General features: G+C 52.9%; 1 protein-coding gene across 8 annotated transcripts in view; it reads left to right on the top strand.

Annotated features, from left to right (window-relative positions):
* Pemt (phosphatidylethanolamine N-methyltransferase) overlaps positions 1–22,976 on the top strand; it is an 89,025-nt gene extending 66,049 nt beyond the window's left edge. For 4 of the 8 annotated variants that reach the window (XM_087203922.1, XM_087203921.1, XM_087203924.1 and 1 more), the window contains 4 exons: positions 1,427–1,542; positions 16,299–16,444; positions 18,782–18,893; positions 20,725–21,517. In XM_087203922.1, the coding sequence (XP_087060048.1) occupies positions 1,427–1,542; positions 16,299–16,444; positions 18,782–18,893; positions 20,725–20,956 (606 nt within the window). In that variant the 3' untranslated portion in view covers positions 20,957–21,517. The other 4 variants (XM_004868715.4, XM_087203926.1, XM_087203925.1 and 1 more) reach the window with 2 other exon arrangements.
* The last annotated feature ends 2,084 nt before the right edge of the window (positions 22,977–25,060 follow it).

Genomic DNA, 25,060 nt, shown 5'->3' with positions numbered 1-25,060 from the left:
CATCATAGCCCAGCCTTGCTTGCCTTAAACATGCTCAGAACACTCATATTTGCCCACAGTTGGGCAGACTCATCCAACAAAGTGTATTTTATCATGAAGTATTGAATAGCTCATGTACTTTACTGAATACCAGTATTCACAAAAGGCTGGCCACACAGTGCAGTGCAGTCTCAGTTGTTTGCTTTTGTGCTCTCAGGGCTGACCTAGAGCTGTGGCTTGCTGCCCACCATCATGAGAGAAGCCTGTACCACGTAACTCTGACCCAGGAAAAGGCCAACTTCAAAAGTTAAAGGACAGATTCTACTGAAAGCACATTTATTTTGTACTGTCATAAAGTTGAGAATTTTTAAGTTGAAGCACTCCATAAGTTGGGGGCTATCTCTATATGCACATATATGTAGGTATGGATTTTCAGGGCCTACAGAGGTGACCAGCTCATGTCATTAGTTTGTCATTCTGCACCCTTCTTGCCTGCCCTCCCTCTCCTTCCTTTCATCTGTGCATTTTCACCATGCACTGGGCCAGGTGCCACAGTGGGAGCCCCCCAGGGAAGTGTGCACCCTGACTGGAACATGCTGACAGGGAACTAGGGTGCAGGGAGCTACTGAAGAGGCCTGAGAGCTGCCTGCCTGCTTCTCTCCACTGCTAGCTGCTGGATGTGGAAGTCCAAATGTGATTAGTTGGTAAAAGGCTTCTGTGTCTAAAAGTTACACAATTGGAAATCAGTGGCTTGGGGAAGGGCTTGGACGGGGCACTGCTGGGGGTGAGGGGCTTCCCTTCTTTAGTTTTTCCCCTGGGATGGACACTGTGGGTGTTCCCAGTGGTGGCAGGAGCAGGTCTGGACCTGGGCTGGGCTTGTGATGTCAGCCATGCTTCAGGCTTTCCTTTGGTGTACCTCGCTTCCTGCTTCTTGTCTGCTGGGGCCCTTTTGGAATTGTGTGAAGGGACTCTTTTGGATTTTGGAATGACTTCTTATGTGTTGGTCTAGAACAGTGGTGGCAAACCTGTGGCACCCGTGCTGCAGTGAACATGCAGAGCACTCTCTATGATGATGTCACAAGTTGTATGAGTTTGTTTTTTTTTAAACTAAAACCTCAGTATTCAAGTTTAATTGCAGTATTGGCACTTTGGAATAAATAAGTGGGTTTTGGGTTGCAGTTTGGGCACTCAGTCTCTAAAAGGTTCGCCGTCACTGTTATAGAGCCATACTCCTTCATGAGCTCATGGTTATTTGGTTTGCACTTGCTTCTCACAGGCCCTGGTTGGAGGTGGAACTGGCTGCTGGAGGTGACACACCAGGTGTCCCATGTGGCTCTTACTTGGCACCGGGGGCTGGATCCTGGGAACACAGAGACTTGCTCACCTCATCCTGCCCCAGCTCTCCTGCACACTTAACATCTCACTCTCTTCTCTTCGCTGGGTGCAGGTTGCAAGATGGGAGCAGAGAACCCGAAAACTGAGCAGTGCCTTCGGATCCCCATACCTGGCGTGCTACTTTCTGGGTGGCGTCATCCTGCTGCTGAATGTCTTACGCTCACACTGGTAAGCCCCCAGGCAGGCTGCTATCACTGAGAACACACAGCCCTGGAAATGGACGGCTGCATTGGGTTCATTGGAATGTAGCAAACACACTGACGCCACAGGGAACTCTGTTCTCAAAGCCCTCCTACCATAGCAGCCACCTGACCTCTCTGTCAGCAGGGGAGTCCTAGTAACCCCAGGAAGGGAACAGTGAATGGAACAGTTCTACTGCGCAAAGGGGTCAGGTAAGGAGGAGCAGAGGGGAGGGGACAATACCTGGGTGGCCCTGGGCTCACATACCTAGATCCTTCTCCAAGAGGTTCCAGGACAGGGGGCAGAGACCCTGCTGGGAGCTCCCCACAGCCAGGACCAGACTGTCCAGGGGCTCAGGCTTGGACCAGTGTCTAAAAATCACTTTGTCCTTCTATGGTCTAGGGACATGTTACCTTCCTGCCATCAATGAAATAGGCCAGAGCAAGTGACTGGATCTTGTTTTTGTTTTTTTTTGTTTGTTTGTTTTTTTGGTACTGGGGATCAAACTCGGGTCCTTGTACTTGCGCAGCAGGTGGTGAAACCACTGAGCTAAATCCCCGGCCCCACTGGATCTTGATTGATGAAGATCAAGCCTGGGCCAGGCCAGGCCCTCCTGCACAGCAGGGATGATAGTGGAATGGAGTTGTCGGACATGGATAGAGTTCACTGTGGCTCTGGCACCCTCTAGGCCTGAAGTCCACGTCATTGTTCCCATCTCTCCCCAGTCCCCATTCTGTGAAAGCCACTGACAGCTCGTGGGCTGAATGTGGCCCAAATGAAGAAGTAGCAGGTAGAGTGGTGCATGCCTGTATTCCCAGTAATCTGGGAGGCTGAGTCAGGAGGATGTCAAGGTCGAGGCCAGCTCGGGCAGCTTAGCAACTTAGCATGACTCTGTTTCAAAATAAAAAGTACAAAGGGCTGGGGATATCGCTTAGGGCAAAGGCCCCGGGTTCAAATTTCATTACTGCAAAACAACAAAAAAAATGAGGAAGTGGTCTGGGGAATCCTGTCTAGACAGTTTAGACATGCTGGGGGCTGTTTTGCAGCTGCTCCCTTGGATAAGGTCTGTGTGGCTGGTCTGGCCTTCCCCACTCTCCTTGGCCTACCTAGTTCTGCAGGTCCAGGTTGCACACATGAAGTGACCTGCTTGATGCTCAATGCCCAGTGCCTGGTGGATGGAAAGCTGTTGGGCTTTGCGGGGTAGAGGTGACAGGCAGGACCCTCACACTCAGATGCTGGGAGGACATGACTCAGGCTTCCCTCCCCACAACCAGGGCACCCTCTCTGTCTTCAGCATCTGGGCTTGGCCTTCCTGTGAGCCAGGGGCGTGGTGGGGTAGGAGAAGGGTCCTATGTGGTCAGCCTCCCTGCTGGACCTTGGCATGTGGCCTGTTCCTCTTAGCCTGGGGCTGCCTACCATCTCCAAGGTAGTGGGCCTCTCAAGGGTATCGGTTCTTAGAGGCAGTGGTTCCTTGGCATCTGCTCTGAGCTAGAACACAAAGACACTTCTCCAGAGACCTTATTCATCCAAGGCAAGGACATGGCTCTTGGTGCCCACTCAAGGCCTCTGGGCCATCATAGCCTGCAAGCTGGCAAGCTCCCCAGTCCAGGGAGCATTCTTTTTTTTTTTTTCCTTTCTTAAATTCTTTTATTGGTACATTGTAGGTATACAACACAATTACATTTCTCATTGGGAATTGTACCTTTACATGATGCATCTTGGTTCTTATTTTTTCCCCATTCCTAGCCCTCCCTTCACCCCCTCCACCCTTCCCTATTTACAAAGACTTTATTTCCATTTCTCATCATTTTTCCTTTCCCTTCTTTCCTTTCTCCAGCCCCTCCCACTACCCCTACCCCTTTGGACCTTTTCTTCCTATTTTGCATTATCGATTATTCTTTCTAATCATTGGTACATTTTAGGTATACAATATAATGACATTCATCGTTGGAAATTTGCACCTTTACATAGTCTCTCTTGGTTCTTATTTTTCACCCTTGCCCAGCCCTCCCTTCAACCCTTCCATTCCTCCCTATTTACAAAGATTTTGTTCCTATTTTTCCATTTTCTCATATTAATTCCATTCCCTTCTTTCTTTTCTCCTACCCCTCCCACTTCCTTCCCCTTTGCCCCTTTTCTTCCTATTTCACATTACCTATTATACATTTTAGTCCTTATTTACACTTTCAGTTTCTCACACCAGAGAAACTATTCAGTATTTATACATGTGTGTCCTATTTATTTCACTTAAGAGTATCACCTCAATGTGCATCCACTTAGCTATAAATGTCTTTAATTTCTCATTTTGTATGGCTGAGTAGTACTCCGTTTTATTAAAAAACCACATTTTCTTTATCCAGTCTCCAGTTGATGGGCATTTGGGCTGTTTCCAAGTTTTAGCTATCAAAGCTGTGCTGCTATGAACATGGGTGCACATATATCACTGTGGTACGATTCTTTTAATTCTTTGGGGAAGATCCTCAGTAGTGGAATAGCGGGGTCAAATGGGACTTCCAGTCCTAGTTCTTTGAGGTATCTCCATACTGATTTCCACAGTGGTTGCACCAGTCTACACTCCCACCAGCAGTGGAGCAGGGTTCCTCTTTGCCCACAGCCCTGCCAGCATTTGTTATTGGTTGATTTCATGATAGCAGCCATTCTTTGTGGAGTGAGGTGGAATCTCAGCATTGTTTTCATCTCTCGAATGACCAGTGATGTTGAACATTTTTTCATGTATTTATATGCTATTTCTACTTCTTTGTGTGAGAAATGTCTGTTCATTTCAGATGCCCATTTTCAGATTGGGTCTTTAAATTTGGGAGGTCTGATCTTTTTAAGTTTTTTATAGATTCGAGATAGTAGACCTTTGAGGAAAAGCAGGTGAAGATTTTTTTCCCACATTGTGGGTTGTCTCTTCACACTGCTGGTGGTTTCTCTTGTTGTGCAGAAGCTTTTTAATAAGAAGAGATCTCACTTGTTGATTGTTTGTGCTAGTTCACGGGCAACTGAGGTTTTTTGTTCATAAAATGTTTTCCTACACCGATGTCTTCAAGAGTTCTACCTAACCTCTGTTCCAACTGGTTCAGCATTTCTATTTTAATATTTAGATCTTTAATCCATTTTGATTTTAGTTTAGTGCATGGTGAGAGATATAGGTCTAGTTTTAATCTTTGGCAAGTTGAAACCCAATTTTCCCAGCACCATTTATTAAAGAGGCTATCTTTCCTCCAGTGAGGGTGTTTGGCTCCTTTATCAAAGATGAGATGGCAGAGTGTGTCTGAGTTGTTTCTGCATCTTCTAATCTGTTCCACTCAGGTCTGTTTCTTTGCCAGTACCATGCTGTTTTTATCACAGTAGCTTTGTATTATAGTTGCAGGTTGGGGATTGTGATACCCCCAGGGAACATTCTAAGGTTTGTCCCATTGTATAGATGAAGAAAATGAGGTTTGGCAGGAAGCAGTGATCTGCCCAGGATATCACAGCACTGTGAGGAAAGATTTGATCCTTTTAGGCTAGAGGATTGGGGCAGTCTCAGTGGCACCAGGCTAGGCCCATGTGAGTAGGAAGTTTAGAGGGGAGGGACATGGGCTTCTTTCTAGCCTTGCCACCTGGGAGACCACCTGTGTTCTGTCCCTCCTTACAGAGGATGGGGCATTAGGCTGCTCCAGGTGGGAAATGGAGCCCCTAGACCCCAAGCAGACCCTTCCCAGCGGCTGTGGCTGCTGGTGGATTGGGAACCCCCACAGGAGCAGTGTTGCCAAGAGATGTAGAGGGCTGGAGGGGGCGTGAGACCCATTTCCGGGCTGGACATGTCTCAGGAGGAATGGGCTGAGGCCCACAGCCTTATGGCCTTGGCCATCTGGACATGGTAGCTGTGTAGAAATACTGGGCAGGGCCACAGATTGCAGCCATCCCTGTGCTGGGCATGAGAAGCCATGCTGTGCTCTCACTGGGATCCAATAATCCTAGAAGTTTCCCCAAGGGTGCACCTGAGCCAGGTTCACCAGATGAGGAGTCCTAGGCTGGCAGAGAGCAAACCCAGCTGTCCCCTGACCCAAGCCCTCCTTCTGGCTCTGTGGGTCCTGCTCCTGGGAGCTGCTCTGTGGCTCAGCTCAACTCTGACTCCCTGTCCCGCCTTGTCTTGGGAAGGGAACTTGCTCAAGCTGGAAGCCAAGAAGTCATTCTGGATAGTTTCCAACATCTCCCTGCTCAGTCCACCAGCACAGGCTGGATCTGCTCCGGGACCCCTTCCCAGATACTGGTGTCCCACTGCAACCTTCCTCTCCCTCCCTCTCTCTGGACCACACAACTCCCTCCTCAGGGCTCCTGGCCTTCTGGTCCAGGCCTCCAGACAGATACAAGAGTGACTGCCATTTGAAACTGGCTTTCACATGTCATGTGGCCCCACCCACCTAGTCAGGCTCCTCTCCCCCACTGCACTGCCGCAGCTCCTAGGCACCTCGCTCAGTCCCTTTATAGGTTTTCTTACCTACTGAGGACTACCTCTGCTGAGGAATCTTAAGGAGTCTGTCTTGTTGGTCAGGCTGTGCCCAGGGCCATACCTAGAGCTGATAATTAAGTATTCGAGACTAAATGCAGAGTGAATGAACCTGCCCTGGGAGTTTGGAAGCCCAGTTCCAGCCTAGATGACTGCCAACCTCTTGGAGCACCAACACTCTCTAAAACCTCCAGCTGTACTCGAATTGCCTGGCTATGTGGGCCCTGCATCTCTCTCCCAGGGCCTTGCTTTGACTGTGCTCATAGTACTGGGCTTGATGAGTCTAGCTATCAGGCATGGTGGTGCCCACCTGTAATTCCAGCACTTAGGAGGCTGAGGCAGGAGAATCACTGCAAGTTTGAGGCCAACCTGGGCTACATAGTGAGTGGAAGACCAGCCTGAGCTACATGGAGGGACCCTATCCAAAAAAAGAGGTGCAGCTTTCTTTTCCATGACACAGGGCCCACAGGAAGAGGCTGGCAGGAGCCCAGAGAAAGGCAAGACCCAGCCTCAGATAGGTGTGTCCATCCGGTCTCCATGGCCTCTGCAACCCCGAGCCACCCAGCAGGAGACTCCCCTTCCCAGAAGGATCTAGGAGCCTATGACAGTAAGCACCTGGCTTGCACATGGTGGTGCTCATCATGGTCCTTGCTTCCCAGCTTGATGTTTCCCAAGATGCTGCATACTTAGCGCTTGCAGGCCCTTGGGAATGCCGCCTGGGACCAGTTGGAGAATTGTAGAGCGAGTGACCTAGGGGAGTAAGATGCAGGTTGGAAGTGAGGAGTACAGCAGCCCAGAGAGGCCTGCAGGGCCCCCTACCTGCTCTGGGGACAGGGTGAGTAGCCCCAAGATGTTTCCAATGGCACACTGTTGGCCACACAGCAGTCAAGTGTTAAAACTAGTGCATGCATCTGACATGCAGCTGTTCTGTGGCAGTAGATGTTGTTTCCTCTTGGGCTTCCTCACTGCCACGTAGAGCTCCACTGTATAGTGCTCCAAGAGGAAGACAAATCTCATTTACTCTTCCCTAGCCCTACACAGGGAGATGTTGGAAACTATCCACACAGGCCACTTGCGTTGTTCCCAGCCCTCTGCAATGTTCAGTGCTGCTGCAGGGCAAGCACTTGCTGGAGGTCCCCAGTGGGAACTGCATGTGATCTTGCCCACTCTTGTAAACTGGGAGAGGTCTGCTTCCTTCCCTTTCGCAGGCAGCCCCAGTAAATCTCAGATGATCCTGGTCTGGAGTGGGTAGAGACAGCTGAGGGTGGGGTGGTCTGAGCCAGGGGTGGGGTGGCCTGTGGGGGGGAGTAGATTGGATAAAGCAGGTGAGATCTGGCCACAGCTGGGTATGGTGGGAAATAGGGAGCCATAGAAGGGTTTGGAGCAGGGGAGTGAATTAATGACCCCATCCTATCTTTTGAATTGCAAAGGGCTTCCTTGGTTCCCTGAGTCAACCTCACTCACCTGCACTGTTCAATGGGAGTTCCCCCTTCTACAAGAAGGCCTTGTTGGGGTGCCAAGGCAGGAAGATAACAGCCTGAGAGCTGAAGGGGTGGCAGGTGCCTGCCCCTGGCGATGGAGCAGCTGGGCTGCCGGGTCAGAGGCATGCAGACACCTTTGCACCTGCACTTGCTGCTAGAGAGGCTTGGTTGTTTGGGTTGCAGGTGAACCATCCTCCCCTAGGGAACGTGGCTCCCTGAAAACTCAGCTGTGGAAAGACCTCACAGCCTCCTTCCCTTCCTTTCCCACCCAGCCCAGGAAGCCAGCCTGACTGGGCAGCTCAAGCCCAGGGAATTGCTCTGTGGCTGGACAATTTTGTCCTTTTTTCTCCTCCCCATGGGCGAGGCATGCAGACACTCAGGCCCTTCTGGAGGGGGTAGGGAGAGGCCAGGATCCCAGGGCTAAGGAGGCTCTACAAGCTATTGAGACCATCACCTCAGCCTACAGGAAGTAACAAATGATTCAGAGTCCTGGACTTCTAAAGTCTTGGCTCCCTGGGTCCACACAGGGGTTTGGGGGTTGGCAAGTGCATTCCAAAAGCCACAGCACTAGGGGCCTGCTTTTTTTAATGGCCCAAAAGCTAAGAATGGTTTTTACATGAGTACATTTTTAAAATTGTAAAATACACATATATGAATTTTACCATTTAAGGGTATATCTCAGTGGCATTAAATACTTTTATGATGTTTCGTAACCATTACCACTGCTTATCTTCAGAACATTTTTTATCTTGTAAAGCTGAAACTCAATACCCCTTAAGCACCTAATTCCACAAGCCCTTGCCCCCAGCCCTGGGGAACCCCATGCAACTTTCTGTCTGTGAATTTGACTACTCTAGGGACCACATATAAGTACAATCAGGCATTATTTGTCTTCTTTATGATTAGCTTATTTCACTTAGCCTAATGTCCTCAGGGTTCATCCATGTTGGAGCATGTATCAGGATTTCCTCCTTTTAAGGCTGAGTAATATTCTACTACATGGATAAACACACTATGTACCCATTCACTTGCAGATGGACGCTTGGAGTTTTTCCACCTTTTAGCTATGGTGGATAATGTTGTTGTGGACGTGGGGATACAAGTATTGTTGGAGATCCTACTTTCCGTTCTTTGGGGCTGTCTTAGTTACTTTCTTGTTGCTAGGGAAAAAATACCTGACACCCACAAGTTGAAGAAAGATTCATTTTAGCTCAGAGTTTGTAGGGGTTTTAGTCCATAGTCAACCAGCTCCAATGCAGGGTGGCATGGCAGAGGGCCATGGCAAAGGAGAAGCAGTTCATGGCATAACAGGCAGGAAGCAGTGAGCCTTCCTTCTTTCCCTTTTTATTTCATCCACGCTACAAGCCTATTGGTTGGTTCTACCCTCAAGCCTATTGGTGGGTCTTCCCTCTTCAGTAAATCCATCGTCCACACCCAGAATTATGGTAAACCCATCAGTGGACTAATCTAGTAGTGGATACTCATGATCCAGCCACTTCCCAAAAGCCTCAGCTATGAGTGCATAAGGTTTTGAGGGGACATCTAGGTATAAGCCATAACAGAGGTATATTCCTAGAAGTGGAATTGTTGACTCATGTGGTAGGTAATTCTATGACTAGTTTTTTTAAGGAACTGCCAAACTGTTTTCCATAGTGGCTGCATCATTTTCCATTAACATTCTACCAGTAATTCACTAGTGTTCCAATTTCTCCACATCCTTACCTTCCCTGTTATTTTCTGCCTTTTTACTAGTGGCCATCCTAATGGGTAGGGAGGTGACATCTTGGTGGTGCACACTTCCATGATGGTCTAGGTGCTCTGAATGTCCCTGACTTAGGGCTACAGCAGTCTTTCCAGTTTGTTCCGAGAAGCCTGGGGAAGGGCAGGTCCACCTCTGGCCCTCATGTGCTGGCTGGCCCTTAGTAGGTCACTTCACATCTCTGAGCTTTGATTTCCTGTCTGTAAAAGGGAACAGTAGTCACTTCCATGAGGGATCCAGATGGGAAAGCAGGAGCTGATGTGGACCACAAGAAGGTGCATTACTGTCCCCCACTTGCCAGCTCAAGAGTGCATGTCATATGCTGTGGGACCTCAGGGGTGCATGGAGCTGGGAGAGCTTTCCTGAGGACATGGCATTGGAACCCAGCATGAGCTGAACTGAGTTAGGCTGCAGAGGAAGGCTCATCAGGGGCCCCAGGGAAGAGTGCATGGTAGAGTTGTGAGGCCACCACGGCGGGGAGGGTCAAGGGATGACCTTAACTAGGCAGGGCGGCGCATGTCTGAAGTCCCAGCTACTGGGATAGCTTGAGCCCAGGACTTTTGGGCCAGTCTGGGCAACATAGCAAGACCGTGTCTCTTAAAGAAAGAAGGAAGAAATCCAGGCAGGTGGAGAGAAAGAAAGGCAGAAAAGAGGGAAAGAAAACCAACAGATGCTGCAGTGGCCTCCCCATGTGCAGTCTCTAGGGAGCCTGCAGGAGTGCTGGAGGGAACCTCTGTGCCTGGACCTGGCATCCTCTCCAGTGTGGATGCTTGCAGAGAGCAGTAGGAACTGGTTTCCTGGTCCTTGGTCCCTGGATGGAGTCCCCTTCCTCCAGGCCCCAAGCCAGTGTTGTATATGTCTTGGGGAATAAGAGGACAGGTCCTCCATGTCATTAGGGGATAAAGATAGGGTTGGTGCCAGCATGAAACTGTCTGCCTACCCTCAGACCCTGAGCTCAGGAGGGAAGCAACCTGCATCTAGCTTCTTGCAGGCCGTGGTCCTTCTCAGACTTCTCTATCTCAGCAGTGGCCAGAACTGCAGTATGCACAGCCAGCAGGCCCATGACTTGTTTCTCTCCTGACCTTGGAGATCAAAAGGCAGCGATGTGTACTGGCTCTTGCTTCCTCCTCTTCACCTCCACCCCTGTGACTGCTGCAGATTCTGAGCCTATCTTATGCAGGGCTGGAATCCCCCATCCCTGCCCTGCTCTGCACCCCTCTGCATTATTGACAAGCATCTCTCCATTGCCTACCTGGCAGGTGAGTTCATATGGACTCAGGCATGAGAGTGGGGAGTGGTGCAAGGGAGGGGCTGGAGAGAGAATCCCTTGGGACCAGCAGCTGCCTGGATGGAGCCTCCCACCCTTAGCACCCAGCACCCTCCCCTTTAGTCTATACCCACAGGCATGAGTGCTGTGTGTGTCAAAGTACACATAATAAAAACCACCATGTTTAGATATGCCAGTCTGTAACATTTAGTCACTCCCAACATTGTACAACCATCTCTTGTCTAGTTCCAGAACTACTCTCTACCCCAAATGATAGCGTCACCCATGAAGCTGGTCCTGGCTGGTCCCAAGGGGCCACTGCATCAGCTGGCCTGCACCAGCTAGTGGTCTAGGAGGACCGGTCAGGATGAGCCACTTTATCTGGAGTCTGAAAATATTAAGTCCAGACCTCAGCAGGCAATCAGCACTCTCTTGTTTGCTCTGGCGGTGGAGCATGATGGGGAAGCATCTGATGAGTCCCCTTCCCCACCGGCTCCCCCCTGTGCAGCCAGCCTCTGCTGGACCTGGATGGCCTAGAGCTGCTTCTGTCTAATGAGCCCACAGAGCCATTCTGAGAAGGGCACTGGGGGAGAGCATGTGGTTGGCCTGGCTAGGGCTGGCCTCAAAGGGCACCCCTGACCCTCTCCTATCTTCCACCTAGATAGCTGATAGCCATGAGAGGAGGCTGACCTAGATGGTCAGACACTTTATGGAAGTCCATGCATCCAGACTGCAGAGAACTGGAAAGGGAATATGGGTCAGGCCTCTGGGATCTTGGGGAAGTGAAGAGGGAGAGCCAGGGTGAGGCCAGGCCCAGGGGCCAGGTGGACCAGCTTCTGCAGCCAGGATGGTAGGAAGAACAGCCCTCTACACCACTAGAGGCTACCTTCTCACCCTGGGGCCCTGAAGAGGTGTTCTAGCCTGGGATTCCCAGACCTACACGTTGCCTGTCACTTACAGGGAGGAGGACCTCTCTGTTCCAGGCCCTGAGGAAGCAGAAGCTTCCACCAGCCTGTGCTTCTGCCCCGCCCACCCGAACCTCTCTGTTCCCTTATTTGTAACATGGAGCACACTCTCTGGGTTGTTGTTGAGTTTTGAAGACACTTTGAAAAGGTGGTATAACTTTTTTGTTACTGTCTTAGTACTTGTTCATTTTAATTGTATTAGGAGAACAAGCCCCTCAGATGCCTAATTTCACAAATGGTCTTGCCTAGTCTGAGTTGAAGTGTGAAGAGCAAGTTCACCTAAGCAGGAGATAAGGAGGAATCAGAAATGAGTGGCAGCTTGTGCTACATGGGGCACAGATAGCACCATGGGGACACACTTAAGGGATGAAGTCAAGGAAGTGGATGCTGTGGGCACTGCTTGGCCATGTGTCTGTGGCCTGGTTCGGGGCTTCCTTCTAGGCTCACGAGACCCTCCACCCTCAGCCTCCCCACCAGGTTTCCGGGATCTCATTGGAGCAGGGGACAGGCAGCCCCAGGTCACATTGGTGACTGAAAGCTCAATCCAAGTTTTAAAAATAGAACCCGAGGCACACGCATGAGTCTCCATTCACCCCCACCAAGTGCAGAATATTTCCAAAGGAAATTACTCCTCTTACCTCACTGTGCTGTGCAGTGCATGGCCATAGTGCTTTTTGTCCCTCCACTAATTCTTGAGTGGAATAGACTGTGCTTTCCTGGCTCACTGCAGGAGCTGGAACGCCTGCCGCCTAATTGGGCATCGATTCCTGTAAGCCAGCCACTTTTGTCACAGAGTGTTTGTGGCTGGTGGCTCAGGTTGGACCGCCAGGAAGAAGCCCCTATGGACTTTTTGCAGGCTCTTAGAGCAAATGACCCTTCATGTACTTCGTGGGGAGCCCAGCTTCACCCTGCTGTTTGGAGGGACCTCTAATCCCTCCCTGCCAGCCAGTCCAGGATGGAGCCACAGGCTGGTAACTTTCAGCAGGCCCTGGGCAGACTGGGGCAGCCAGACCTGGCCCCAAACCTGCTGCTTCTAGGAAGATAATTTTTCTTCCAAACTGAGCCAGGAAATGTACTGAGAGGTTCGGGTACAGCCATGTCCTTACTGCCTGGTGTGCAGTGCAGATGAATTCTCTGGCAGAGGAAACTGCAGATAGCTTGGCACAGAGCATAAAACTGAGGCTTAGCAGCCCTGAGCCAGGTCTCCCTCCAGAGTGACCCTCTAGCCTCCAGGGTTCTGGCTTGCCCCCAGTGCTCACCTGTCGTCTACACAGCCTGACCGGGCTCCCTGACTGTGCTCCTCACTATGTGCACCTAGAGCCTGTTCCAGGTTCCACTGTCTTCCCCTCTTCCGCAGCCTCAAGGCACCCAGCCTTGGCAGGCCCATCCTCTTTCTGGAATGGTCTTCCTTTCCCCTTCTCTCAGATCACCGAGGCCTCCTTTCCTCACTGTAGCCCCCATGTTTCCTCCCAGAGCTTCTCATAGTGTCTGCCTTGGTTTGCTCCTTTCCTTCCCACTGTCTACAAGCCCCAGAGCTGTGGACTGCTCAGTGTGTGCGTGTAGCCACTCACAGCAGCCTTGTGCAAGGAGGTAGGGGAGGGGTCACCATCACATCTCAGAGAAGAAGACTGAGACTGGAAACTCAGGTCTATGCAGCCCCATTCCACCCTTCCCCTAGGACCCTGCAGCTCTTTTGCAGCCACTGGTGACCCTGGAGAACTCATAGCAAGTGGCCTACGCCTGCCGGTGAGGCAGTGTCCTAGCCCGTAAGAGTACCCCTTCCCCAATCAGCCCACACACAAACATTCTGTTCCCTGGGCAGCCCTGCCTTGCCTGGGCTTGCCTTTCTCACCACCACCCCCAACGCTCCGGTGCCTGCACACAGGGGAGTGTGGGAGGCTACCCAGGCTGGGGGTAACAAGCTTGATGTCCTCAGCAGCTGGGTCTGTAGAGTCCTAGGGCTGCCTAGAGGGCGCAGTATGGCCCTCTCTCACAACACAGAGTATGAGTGATGCCTGCCTGGCTCCATGGCAGCATGACCCTGAACCAAAGCTGGCAGCTCCATCTGGAGGTGTAGGGTGACCCTGAGCCAGGCAGCAGGAGGATGAGGAGGGTGGTGGTGGGTGGAAAGCTGGAGGTGTGGCAGCATGACCGGCAGCTAGGTTTGCCCTGACACATATGCACCACTGGTGACAGGTCACCTGCAGGCCTCTGCCACAGTGCTTCTTCCCAGGCCTCCCTTACCCTCTGGCCCATCTGCTGGCCTGTGCTGGGTGCCAAGGAGATACACAGAGAAAGAGAAGCAGCCTGGTTCCCATGAGATGAAAGTCTAGTTGAAGGGAAAAGTTCTGGGTGGCAGTGTTTAGTGCCACGTGAGGATAGTGAACCACAACCTGAACCAGGCTCTTATCCGGTAGTTTCTTTAGAAATGGCTCATCAATCAAAAAATTCAAGTCCTTCCTGCCTTAAACAAACAATTAGACAAGACAAGCCAAAAATGGTGCCGAAAGTTTATTTGAAAAGTGAGAGGTGAGTGGATATGGGAGAAACCAGCTCTGCAGAGTAAACTTGGGCAGAACGAGAAAAAGAAGATAAAACCAAAAATAAAAGTACATGCTGCAGCCAAGAAACACAAGATAGGCTATCATGGGAAGTCACAATAGTGAGCTCTCCATGGCATCTAGTCTTCTTTTATGCCATACACATCTTGTGGGAGCCTGTAAGAAGTTCCACATATGGGGTCCTGAGAATTGTTTGGTGCTGTCCTAGGTTCTTTTTTTTTTTTTGGTACCGGAGATTGAACTCTGGACCTTGCACTTGCGAGGCAGGCAGCGGCACCGCTGAGCTAAATCCCCAGCCCTAAAATGTCCTGGCTTCTGTTTTATAATTGACTGGTCCTGCTCATTTCCCCAGCCAGCTTTGCCATGCCCTGTCTCCTATATCAAGGCCAGTAAGAGAATGAAGGTGGTGGAATCATTCTACTAAAAGAGGCTGGCAAATGAATATACTCTGATAGATGGAAAAATTTGCAGATGGGTAGATGTGTGGGTGGGTGGATAGATCGATGGTGTATGGGTGGATGCATTGAAAGGTAAGTGTGTAGATTGGTGGGTAGATGAGTGGTTAGGTAGATGGATGGGTGGGTGGGTAGATGGCTGAGTGGGCACATGGATAGATTAATTCAGGTGAATGAATAGGGTGGATGGGGAAGTGGGTAGATGGGTGTATGGATGGATGCATGCATGCATGTGAATGGATGGGTAGGTGGATGGATAAGTGGGTGGGTGAGTGGCTGGCTGGCTGGTAGATGTGGGTAAGTGGATGGATGGATAGGTGAATGGGTGGATCGTCCAGAAGGATGGGGGTAGATCAGTAGATGTGGGGTGGATAAATGGATGTATAGATGGGTGAGTGAATGGATAGATGAGTGAGTGGATTGGGGGGTGGTCAATGAGCTGCTTTTGCTGGGAAGTACCTGGTACAGAGTAGGAGCAGTTGCTCTGTGTGAGCAGCAGACCACCACGTCTCCTGCAAGTGCCTTAATGGTGGAGAGAATGGGAAGTGTGTGTTTGGTACATGCATTGCTTGCCCCCACACACATCCTTTCCCTCGGGTGGGTCCACTGCCTTCCTCTCACCAGTGCTCACTCCCTCCTAATGAGGCCCAGAGCCCTTTGCATTCTCCATTCTACCTGCTCCAGGCCTTCCAGCAGGGGACCATTGGAAAGGTTGCACCTCCACTCACTGATGAGCCCTATAGTTACCCCTTCCAGTCAACCCCCCACCTCAGAGCAAGGTTTTAAATGCCTTGGTCCCAAAGGGAACCTAATGGGGGCACTTGGTGGGTAAAGGAGGACATGGAAAGGGCTTAAAACTCAGGTCAGCTGCCCAGGTATGGCCTGGCCTGTGTAGGGGCTGTGGGGCCAATCAACAGTGCAGATACTTCCCCCAGCCCCCAGCCTCAGGCTCTGAGTCTACTGGGATAGTGGAAGGTGCGGGACATTAGGTGCCAAGACTTGCTGTGTAACCTGCTCTGCACATGCACCTTCTCTGAGCCTCACTTTCCTCCGGAGCTCAAGTTGCTCACTGGACGGGATCAGAGTTTGCACACTGGTGGCTCTTGGGTTGCACCCAGCCTGCATTAGTGCAGTCCCAAATGGTGTACATGATTGGCCTACTCCTAATAAATAGGGTGTTCCACAGGCAGGTCAGGATTTCCTCTGTGTCTGTCTGTCTGTCTGTCTGTCTGTCTGTCTGTCTGTGTCTCTGTCTGTGTCTCTGTGTCTCTGTCTCTGTCTCTCTCTGTCTCTGTCTCTCTCTGTCTCTGTGTCTCTCTGTCTCTGTGTCTCTCTGTCTGTCTGTCTTCTTCCCCCTTCTTTCTCTGTCTTTTGTGGTACTAAGTATTGAACTGCTGAACCCAGGGTCTTTGCACTGAGCTACATCCCCAGACCTTTTTTGAGACAAGGTCTCACTACGTTGTCCCGGCTGGGCTTCAGTTCGCAATCCTGCCTTAGCCTCTCAAAGTGCTGAGATTGACAGGTGTGCACCACCATGGATTTCTGGCTTCTTTTGAAAACCAAAACTCTGTCAGGCCTGGGGCTCTGTTCCTGTCCCCACCCCAGTGTCAGTGAGCATTGGGCAGTGCCTTCCAGGTGGCTCGGGCTCCACCTGGAGCTGCTTCAGAAGGCTTTGAGTGTGTGAGCCCTAGGCCCACTGCAGTCTCAGGCACTTGCCCCAATGTGGTGACATGCTCTCTCCCTGTCCCCTGTCTGCAGCTTCACACAGGCCATGCTGAGCCAGCCCAAGATGGAGGGCCTGGATAACCCTACCACCTACGGCCTGGGCCTTGCACTCCTGGGTGTGGGCACCGTGTTTGTGCTTTCCAGTTTCTTTGCACTGGGCTTCACTGGAACCTTCCTAGGTAAGACAGTCCAAGGAGAAGTGGGGCACAGTAGCCACCACTCGCAATCAGTTGATGTCCCTGGGAAGCAAAGGAGACCCAGCCATCACCCTGCTCCATTGTGGGGCACAGCAGGGGGTGGAGGGACCTGGTCCCTTCCCCCTTCCCACAGACCTGACCATGGCTCTGGTTCTTCTGGACTGGGAGCCCAGTGTTGCCCTGGTCAGAGGCTGCCTCCCACAGGATAGCTGCAGCTTCCAGGCCTTGGGAGTTTAGGAGGAAAAGCAGCTGAGGGGGACACCAAAAGCGGGGCTGGAGGGCAAGGAGTGCTTGGGAGCAAGGACCGAATGAAGGTGGCAGCCCCATCCACAAAGAGAACCCGTCCCACTGTACAGGCTGCACCCAAGAGTTCGCGCAGCTGCCAAGGTGCAGCTGGGGGCTGGAAGGCCTGGTCCTCCCCTCTCTGCCCTCAGTCAGATACAGACCTGGCAACTCTCCAGGCCTCAGCCTCCTCCAGGAACCAGTAGTGCTCTACAGAGCCTGGCCAGTTTGCCCAGTGTCCCTGTGCATAGAGAGCTTGGGCTCCCAGCAGGATACTCTGCTCTCCAGGATTGTGTGCTCAGGACTGATGATGCCCTGAGGGAGCGAGTGACCTTTGAGTTTGGCCTCCTAGATCACTTGTGGTGGGGCCTGCTGGGACCACGGCACCTGCAGCACTGGGGTGTTAGTGTAGGTCATGGCTTTTTGCTCAGGCAGAAGCTGTAGGAAGTCATCCTGGAAGAGGGACCTGGGAAGAGCAGGGCAAAGTCCTGGAGCTGGCAGGTGCATGCAGGGAGCAGGGAGGCCTATCAAGTGAGGTGGCAGTGACTGTGGCTGCGCAGGGAAGTGGTAGGGCAGGGTTGGGAGGTCAGGCAGAGGCCCTGAAGGTCACACATGGGACTGAGGCTTCCTTCCCAGAAAGATGGAAGTCATGGAGGGGGTCCCAGGAATGAACAGCAGGCACCAGTAGGACCGCTTGGACCATTTGGTCCTCCTTGCAGAGCTGGGGGACAAGGAGTGACAGGAAGGGACTTCTCCAGGACCTGTGGATGAGGAAAGGCTGGGCTGCTTGGGGAGGAGACACAGTACTTTCCTCTGGAAGAACAGAGGGACCAGCCCTTGGTGTGCAGGGCTAGGGGTATGGTCACAGGGGGCTGGTGTACCTTGAGTGGGCTGGGAGAGAACAGCCCGGGGTGCCATGGTCAGCCAGGGCTGGATCAGGCAGGTGAGGGCAGCCACAGCCCTGGGATGTCCTCCCCAGTGGACATGGCCTAGAAACACCCAAGGAACCAGCAGGCTTTCAATGTAGGGAAAGGCAGTCACTTCCCTGTGAGTCAGCCTGAAGCAGGTTTCTGTGCCACCCGCCTCCAGGCCCCACTACCCCATTTCCTGCTTCCTTCAAAGAAAGAGCCTCTCTGGACAGCTCCACAGGCCCTCTGTCCCCAACAATGGGTGATGCATTGCACACCAGGTCCTTCCTGCCAATGGCTTCCCATCGTCAGGCTGGCTGCCCTACTTTCTGCCCAGGATGAAGCTGCATTGTCCTCTGGCATGATGGGAGACAAAGGAGGGATGTCTGGGGAGAGGAGCCCAAAAGGGTGCAGTAGCATCCTTTACTGAGCAGCTATACCTGGCCCAGTGGTGACAGTCACCATGCAGGGGCCTCTGCCAGGCACTTTGTATCTTTGATCCCACCATTGCTTCTTCCTGCTTAGAGTGGCTGTGAAGAAAACTTGTTCCTGGGTGGTAGGTGTCCAGGTAGCTGGCTGACTGATGGTCCACTACCAGGGCTGACCCCACTGAGACATGAGAGGCATGTTGTGGGCAGGCCTGGAGCCATAGCCACAGCAGCCCAAGGCAGAGCTGAGCAACTGGCCAGGGGTGAGGAGAAGGGAAGAATGGGGCATCCTGTTTCTGGAGAGGGAGTCCAGACCTGGCTCCAAAGAAGGTGATGTGAGCAGAGGGAAAGGAGCTATCTTAGGCGCGGGAACAGCATGTGCAAAGGCATAGAGACAGCAATAAGGGAAAGGCCAGGATGGCTGGAGGGCAGGGCTGGAAGAGCAGAGCAGGTAATGGTACAGGCTTGGGGGCTCACCAGCCTGGGGACCCATGCCCTCTGGGGTGTCTGTGAGCTTGTGGTGGTCCTTTGACCCCATGTGCTGTCCAGCTGGCTCCCTGTGGGTTAGCAGCTCCTGGAGGTCAGGGACTTCTCTTACCTGCAGCCCTGCCAAAGCCCATTCCAGGGTCCTCCCTCAGTTATGGGTGACTAGAGCAACAATTTGCTGAGTGACCTCCCCTCCTGCCCTTTCTTGTCCACAGGTGATTACTTTGGGATCCTCAAGGAGGCCAGAGTGACCACATTTCCCTTCAGCGTCATGGACAACCCCATGTACTGGGGAAGCACAGCCAACTACCTGGGCTGGGGCCTCATGTGAGTACCAGGTGCCATGGCTGTCTTGCTGACTGCCCCGAGGGAGGGGACAGCCCAGGAGGACCAAAGGAGGAGCTAGACCAGTGGAAAGAGAATAAGGTCTTTTATGAGGACCTTTCTTGCCCACAAGTTTCTTATCTGTGATAACAAAACAACCTCCCAGATCACAGCTTGGAAAGCTTTCTCATAAAGGGTCAGAGAGCTGAGGCTTGAGTTTCCCGACAGGTCACAGTCACTCAGCTGTGCCCAGTGCAGAGACGTAGGGAAATGGATGGCAAGGTATGGGCCACATGGCTCCATTTATGGACGTGGATGTGTCATGAAATATTCTTGGGATTCTCATTTTTAACTATTTAAAAATGTAAAAAGCATTTTCAGTCTGTGGGCTGGAGTTTGGTAAGCCCTGAGCTAGCACATTAGGACTGAGAAAGGCCTCCGGGGTCTGCTGGCCCCATACACCAGGGAGCCCAGGGGAGTCTGGCCCACCATAGCCCCTGAGTCACCAAGTGTTCCCAAAGGAACTGGTCTGGGCACAGGAGGCCAGATGTCCTCCCCTGGCAGAGGGGAGACCCCAGGCAGTGAAGGGTGGTCCCCTGGGCTGCTGGCTGCCCTACCAGGTATAGATGTGACTAGGATGTGGAAACATAACCCCAGGGATCAGAGAGCCTGTGATGAAGGAGGCATTGGGAGCCACTTGGCTAGAGTTACAGATAGTCCCAGAGATCAGAGAGGCCCTGGGACCCCAAAAGATTGGATCTCAAATGGTGGGATGTCAAGAGCAAGCTGTTCCGCTGAATCCCCCCGTGCCCTCTCCCCCAGCTGCAGGGACCACTCACCACAGCCCTGGGGTCACAGCTGGTGGGGTTTGAGTGACAGTAAACTAGAGAGGGCTTAGGGGTCTGGCTGGGACCTGCCCTGGCCCCCACCGTGTTCAGACCAGATCGTCCCTGACCCTGCAGCCTTAGCTGTGGACTCTCCCTCCCACCTGCCTTTAGCCCAGCCACAATGGACCCATGAGGGGCAGACAGTGAGCTCCCCACCTTGCCCACTCCACAGAGCATCTCTACTTGGAGCCCCCAGGATGAGTCCAAACTGAAACAGCCCTCCTTTACCCAGGGCCTCCTGGTAGCCTCCTGGTTCTCCAACATACCCAGCCCGTCTCTGTGTTGTTGCACACATGCATGTGTGTATGCATGCGCACACACATACCCAGGCCCTGTTCTCTGCAGGCTTCCACCTCCCAACCCTCCAGCAAGCAGGCTCAGTCTGGGATTGGTTTCCTCACCAGGAAGCAGGACCGTCACCCCACACTGGGTTGTTAGGGGGACAAGCTAGACCCATGGTGACAGCAGGTGGAGGTTTACTGGAGATGAAAAGGGGACTCTCAGCATCCGTACTCTTCCCCCTTGGGCTGTCATCAGGACTGCCCCTCTAGCACATCACAGCCTCCCCCACACCCCAGGGAAGGACTCTGGGCTTGCCGTGACCCACAGGGCCTGGGGCTTCAAGGTCATTGGCCCTAGGGGAAGTGGTCACGTGCTCTGTGCTGTCGGCTGAGATCTGCGTGAGGCCCGGAGGGTCCTGTCCGCTCCGCAGCTCTCTGTCCCCAGGACTGGGGACGGTGCTAGGGCTGTGCTGCCTGGGAGCATCTCACAGGGGTTCTGCAGCCCTCCCTGGGATCTTGGCTCAGGGCAAAAGAAGGCTTTTAAGACCTTCTAAAAGCACTGGCTAGGGCCGTACCACTGATCATCTTAGCTACTAGAGGTCTGTTTCATTTTGAACTTGTGGAAGGAAGTAAAGGCCAATCAGTCCAGTCTCTCTCTCATGACAGGTGGAGAAACAGGCTGGGGGCTCGCCCAGACCACACAGCCAATCTGGGACAGAGACACACAGTTGGTTCCCAGGTTCCTTGCCACCCCACTCCCCCGTCACAGCCCCTGTGCTTTGTTTTGCCTTTTTTTGTGGACGATGTTTTCAGGAACAGGAATTGGACTGTGGGATCAAGAGGGGCCTGTCTGGGGTTCTGTTCCCCAGCAGGACCACCCTTCAAGGTCACTGTGTGACTAGGACCACAGCTGAGGTCCAGGCTTCTCCCTGAGCCCTTGCTAGGGACAAAGTGCCTCTTCCGCCAGGAGGGAAAGGTGACTGCCATGGGGTACTCGTGGTTATGGCCCCCTTCTTACAGTCCAGGAGACAGACGCTGAGAGCCATGTCTGCTGGGATGAAGGATTGAACCCCAGTCCCCAGTTACTTCCACTGTTCCACATTCAAAGCCTGTGAAAACCCTCTGAGTAAAGGGACAGTGAAGATGGGGTCTCTAGAGCCCTTGGGACCTGCTTTTCTGGAGAGGCCCAGGTTGTTTCCAGAAAGTTTAGCCCAGGCCTTGCCCCTCACAGAAGCTGTGCAGGCTGTCTGTCCCTGGCCACAGTGGTTCCCAGATAGCTTTACATCTTGAGCAGGGGAGCACCAGTCTTGTGGTGGTCTGGTAGGTACAGGCAGCTGGTTGCAGAGCCTGTGGTGGGGGTGGCCAAGGAAAGCCGAGTCACCTGAGGCCCTGGAGCCTGGCCTCTGCTGCCCACTGTGTCTCTCAGAGACTCCCTCCTCTCTCCTGCTTGCTGATCTGGACACAGCAACCCAGCCCTGCAGGAGCCGTGGAATCAGAGGTAACTATAGAAATAGATGGGTGGACAGTAGCTATTTCTGGAATCCTGAGGCAGATGTGCTTAGGCTCCTTCGTGCTGTCTCTAATGAGCTCTCAGTGCTCATTGGCACAGCAAGGTCAGAGGCTGGTCACCAGCAGAGAGCGCATGACAGACATTCTGTCCAGCCCTGGGTCTGCAGAACAGTCTGCCCAGGCTTCCTGTCCGCTGGCCGGGGCTCCAGGGTGTGCGTGGAGCCCACAATGCGTAGGTGGCTGAGCAGACCCAGGTGTGACACTGTTGTCATCCCTCCAATCCCCAGGCCGACAGCCAGAGCTTACCGGGGTGGTGGCTGTGGAGGCTCCCTTGTAAGCAGGGGCCAGGACTCACGTGGCAGCACCTCCTTCCTCCCTCTTTTCCTTTCTCCTTCTCTCCTTTCTCTTTCCTCCCTCCTTCCTGATTCCCTCCTGCTGTCCTCAGTTCCTGGCTGGGGGCCAAGATGAGGAAGGAGGGAGCATCCCCATCTTGGGGGAACTCAGCAAGCTGGGTAGGCAGACCAGGAGACAGGGGCCCTGGTCCTTGCTAGAAAGCTGAACTGAGAAGTGGAACAACCTGGTCCAGCCCATTCCATCCAGTGGCCCATTGGCAGCCTGAGGGTCCTCGGTGGAGGCAGGAAGAGCTGGGTCCAACTGACTTGGGCTTGTCTCTGCAGGCACGCCAGTCCCACGGGCCTGCTGCTGACGGTGGTGGTGGCCCTTGTCTACGTGGTGGCCATCCTGTATGAGGAGTGAGTAGGGTGGTAGTGGGGGATATCTGTGTGACAGCCAGGCCAGCCACACCTCTCCCTTGACCTTTTCTCAAGGTCAGGCTGCTACTGGCTGGGCCACACTGGGTGGGTCATAGGTCAGGAAGCTCAGAGTGGGGGCATCTGGGGCCTGCAAGACCCAGCAGATAGGCAGGTGACCCTGGCCCCTCCCACTCTCTGAAGGCTCCAAGCAGCTTTGGGGGACAGTGGGGGATTGGAGTCTCATCTACCCTGGGAAGGGACAGTCTGTACTCAGGTGGGCAGGACCTGGGCAGGGCTCTGGTGTCAGGGTGGGAATCAGCATCCCAACCACCTGCCTGAACCACCCTTCCAACCCTGCAGGCCCTTCACCACAGAGATCTACCGTCAAAAAGCCGCCAAGTCCCATGGGAGAAGATGACAGGGCTGCAGGGGCTCTGCAGGGGACCTAGCTGGCCTGCCCTGTCCCAAGGACCCAGCCCTGCTCTGGGGAGAGCAGCACCTGGCCATTGCTCCTCTCCTGTTCCTGGCGTGGGCCACTCCAGTGCCTTGGGAACCACTGCCTTGGGGGTCCTGGACATGCTGCCATGTGGCCACCGAGCCCGCTGCGCCCTGCTGCCCGCACTGTGCCTACTCAACAATAAAGGCACCCTGACTCCAGTCCCCGCTCTGTTCTCTCCATCCTTGTCCTCGTCTCCATGGGAAAGCAAGCTCGGGGCTCTGGGAGGACAGAGCCAGAGCAGGGCAGGGCTTAGGTGGGAAAACCTCTCCTCCTCCTCCTCTCCCTCTTTACCTCACTCCTTCCCTCTCAAAGCAGGATGTCCCTTGAGGGCTACAGGACCAGGCTGGCCTCCCAGTGCCAGGAGGCATCTCCACTCCAGGCCTCAAAGAGGAAGGGTCCCTTGTCACGTGACTCACTGGGCTGTGGCCGCAGTTTGACTCCCAGCTAGTTTGGTATCCATGTACCTGTCCTCAGGCCCTGCCCAGCATTCCCAGGACACCCCCTGCATTGCCTCTTCTTTGGTGCATTGCCTTTCCTGGTTCCCTCTTGGTGGACAGAGGGTGCTGAGACCACAGAGCCATGCTGTCACTCACCTGTGTGCTCACCATCCCAGGTGCCCTGCAGGCAGCCCTGAGGTCTGCACCAGAGTGCCCTCAGCCTGAGCCAGGAGCAGGAACAGCCCTTTGCCAGTACCAGAGCCTTCTCTGGGCCTCCTTCCCTGCTCCCCTGAGGGGATGCTTGGCACCAGGAGGTTCCCAGAGAGGCTCACCCCTGAGTCGCCACCGTGTCCTGGGGCCTGCTCCACCTGTCTCCCTGTCAGGCCCAGCATTTTCCGTGGCTGGCTTTATTTTTAGCCCGTCAGCATCATACTATATGGGCTGCAGGAGGAGGAAGCCTGAGCTCCCCACAACCAGCAGGGCCAGCCTGGCTGCCCTGGCTCCTTTAGTCTCCATCCAGCCTCCCACTCTCAGCACTGTGAGTGTCTCCCCAAGACATCACCACCCCCACATTGTTGAGGACACCCTGGCAGCCCCCTGTTGTTCTTGGGATAGAATCTCAGCCAGTATCCTGATTGAGATATAATTCATATACAAGTTATCTACCCAGAACGGACAATGCGATGGCCTTTAGTTTATCCCCAGGGTTGTACAGTCATCACCACAGTCACATATGTCCATATATGTGGTGGATATTCCATCACCTGTTGCCCCTTCGCTGTCACCCCCAAAATCTCCAGTGTTGACCAATGACCGCTCTGCTTTCTCTCTCTGGATCTGTGGTCTGGACATTTCATAGAAATAGAATCACAGTACAGTATTTGCCCTCTTGTGTATGGTTCTTCACTTAGCATAATGTTTTCTTTTCAGCGCTGGAGATTGAACCCAGGGCCTTGCACATGCTAGGCAAGTGCTCTCCCACTGAGCCACACCCTAACCCAGCATTGTCTTCGAAGTTCAGCCATGTTCTGTCAGGTATCAGACCTTGGGTTTTTTTTTTTTTCGGTACTGGGGATCGAACTCGGGTCCTTGTGCTTGCGCAGCAAGTGGTGAAACCACTGAGCTAAATCCCCGGCACCCAGACCTTGTTTTAGTCTGAATTTTTGTTGCTATAACAGAATATCACAGATTAGTTTATAAATAAAGGTTTATTTGGCTCATGGCTCTGAAGGCTGAGAAGTTCAAGGTTGGGTGGCCAGGCTTCTGTCACTATAGCAAAATACCTGAGATTATTAATAAAGACAAAAGGTTTACTTGGCTCACAGTCGTAGAGGTTCTTATCCATGATCAGTCAGTCCTGTTGCTTTGGACCTTTGGCAAGGCAGCACTTCATAGATGGAAGGCATCTCACCTCATCACCAGGAAACAGAATGGAGAAGAGGTCAAGGTCCAGTGGCCCCTTTCAAGGGAACACCCTTAATGACCTAAAGACCTCCCACATGGCTCCACTTCTTAAAGGCTCTAATACCTCTCATTGCACCATCCTGGGGCCAGGCTTTAACACTAGCCTCTCGGGGACATTCAACATTCAAACTATAGCAGGTGGCCATATCTGGTGAGAACTTTCTTGCTGGCAAAGACTCTGCAGAGACCCAAGGTGATGCAGAGCATCACATGGTGAGAGAACATTCTGGTTTACATCTTTCCTCCTCTCCTTACAAAGTCACAATCCCTTTGGACTGCAGGCCCCATTTAACCTGCACCACCTCCCCAAGGTTCCCCTCCTAACACTATAGTTGGATCAA

This window comes from Heterocephalus glaber, unplaced genomic scaffold (genome assembly GCF_053883595.1).
Source record: "Heterocephalus glaber isolate CG9 unplaced genomic scaffold, H.glaber_assembly_v1.0 deba00001813, whole genome shotgun sequence".
NCBI lineage: Eukaryota > Metazoa > Chordata > Mammalia > Rodentia > Bathyergidae > Heterocephalus > Heterocephalus glaber.
Note: the sequence above shows the minus strand (reverse complement) of the source record. Positions and strands in the feature narration are given on the sequence as shown.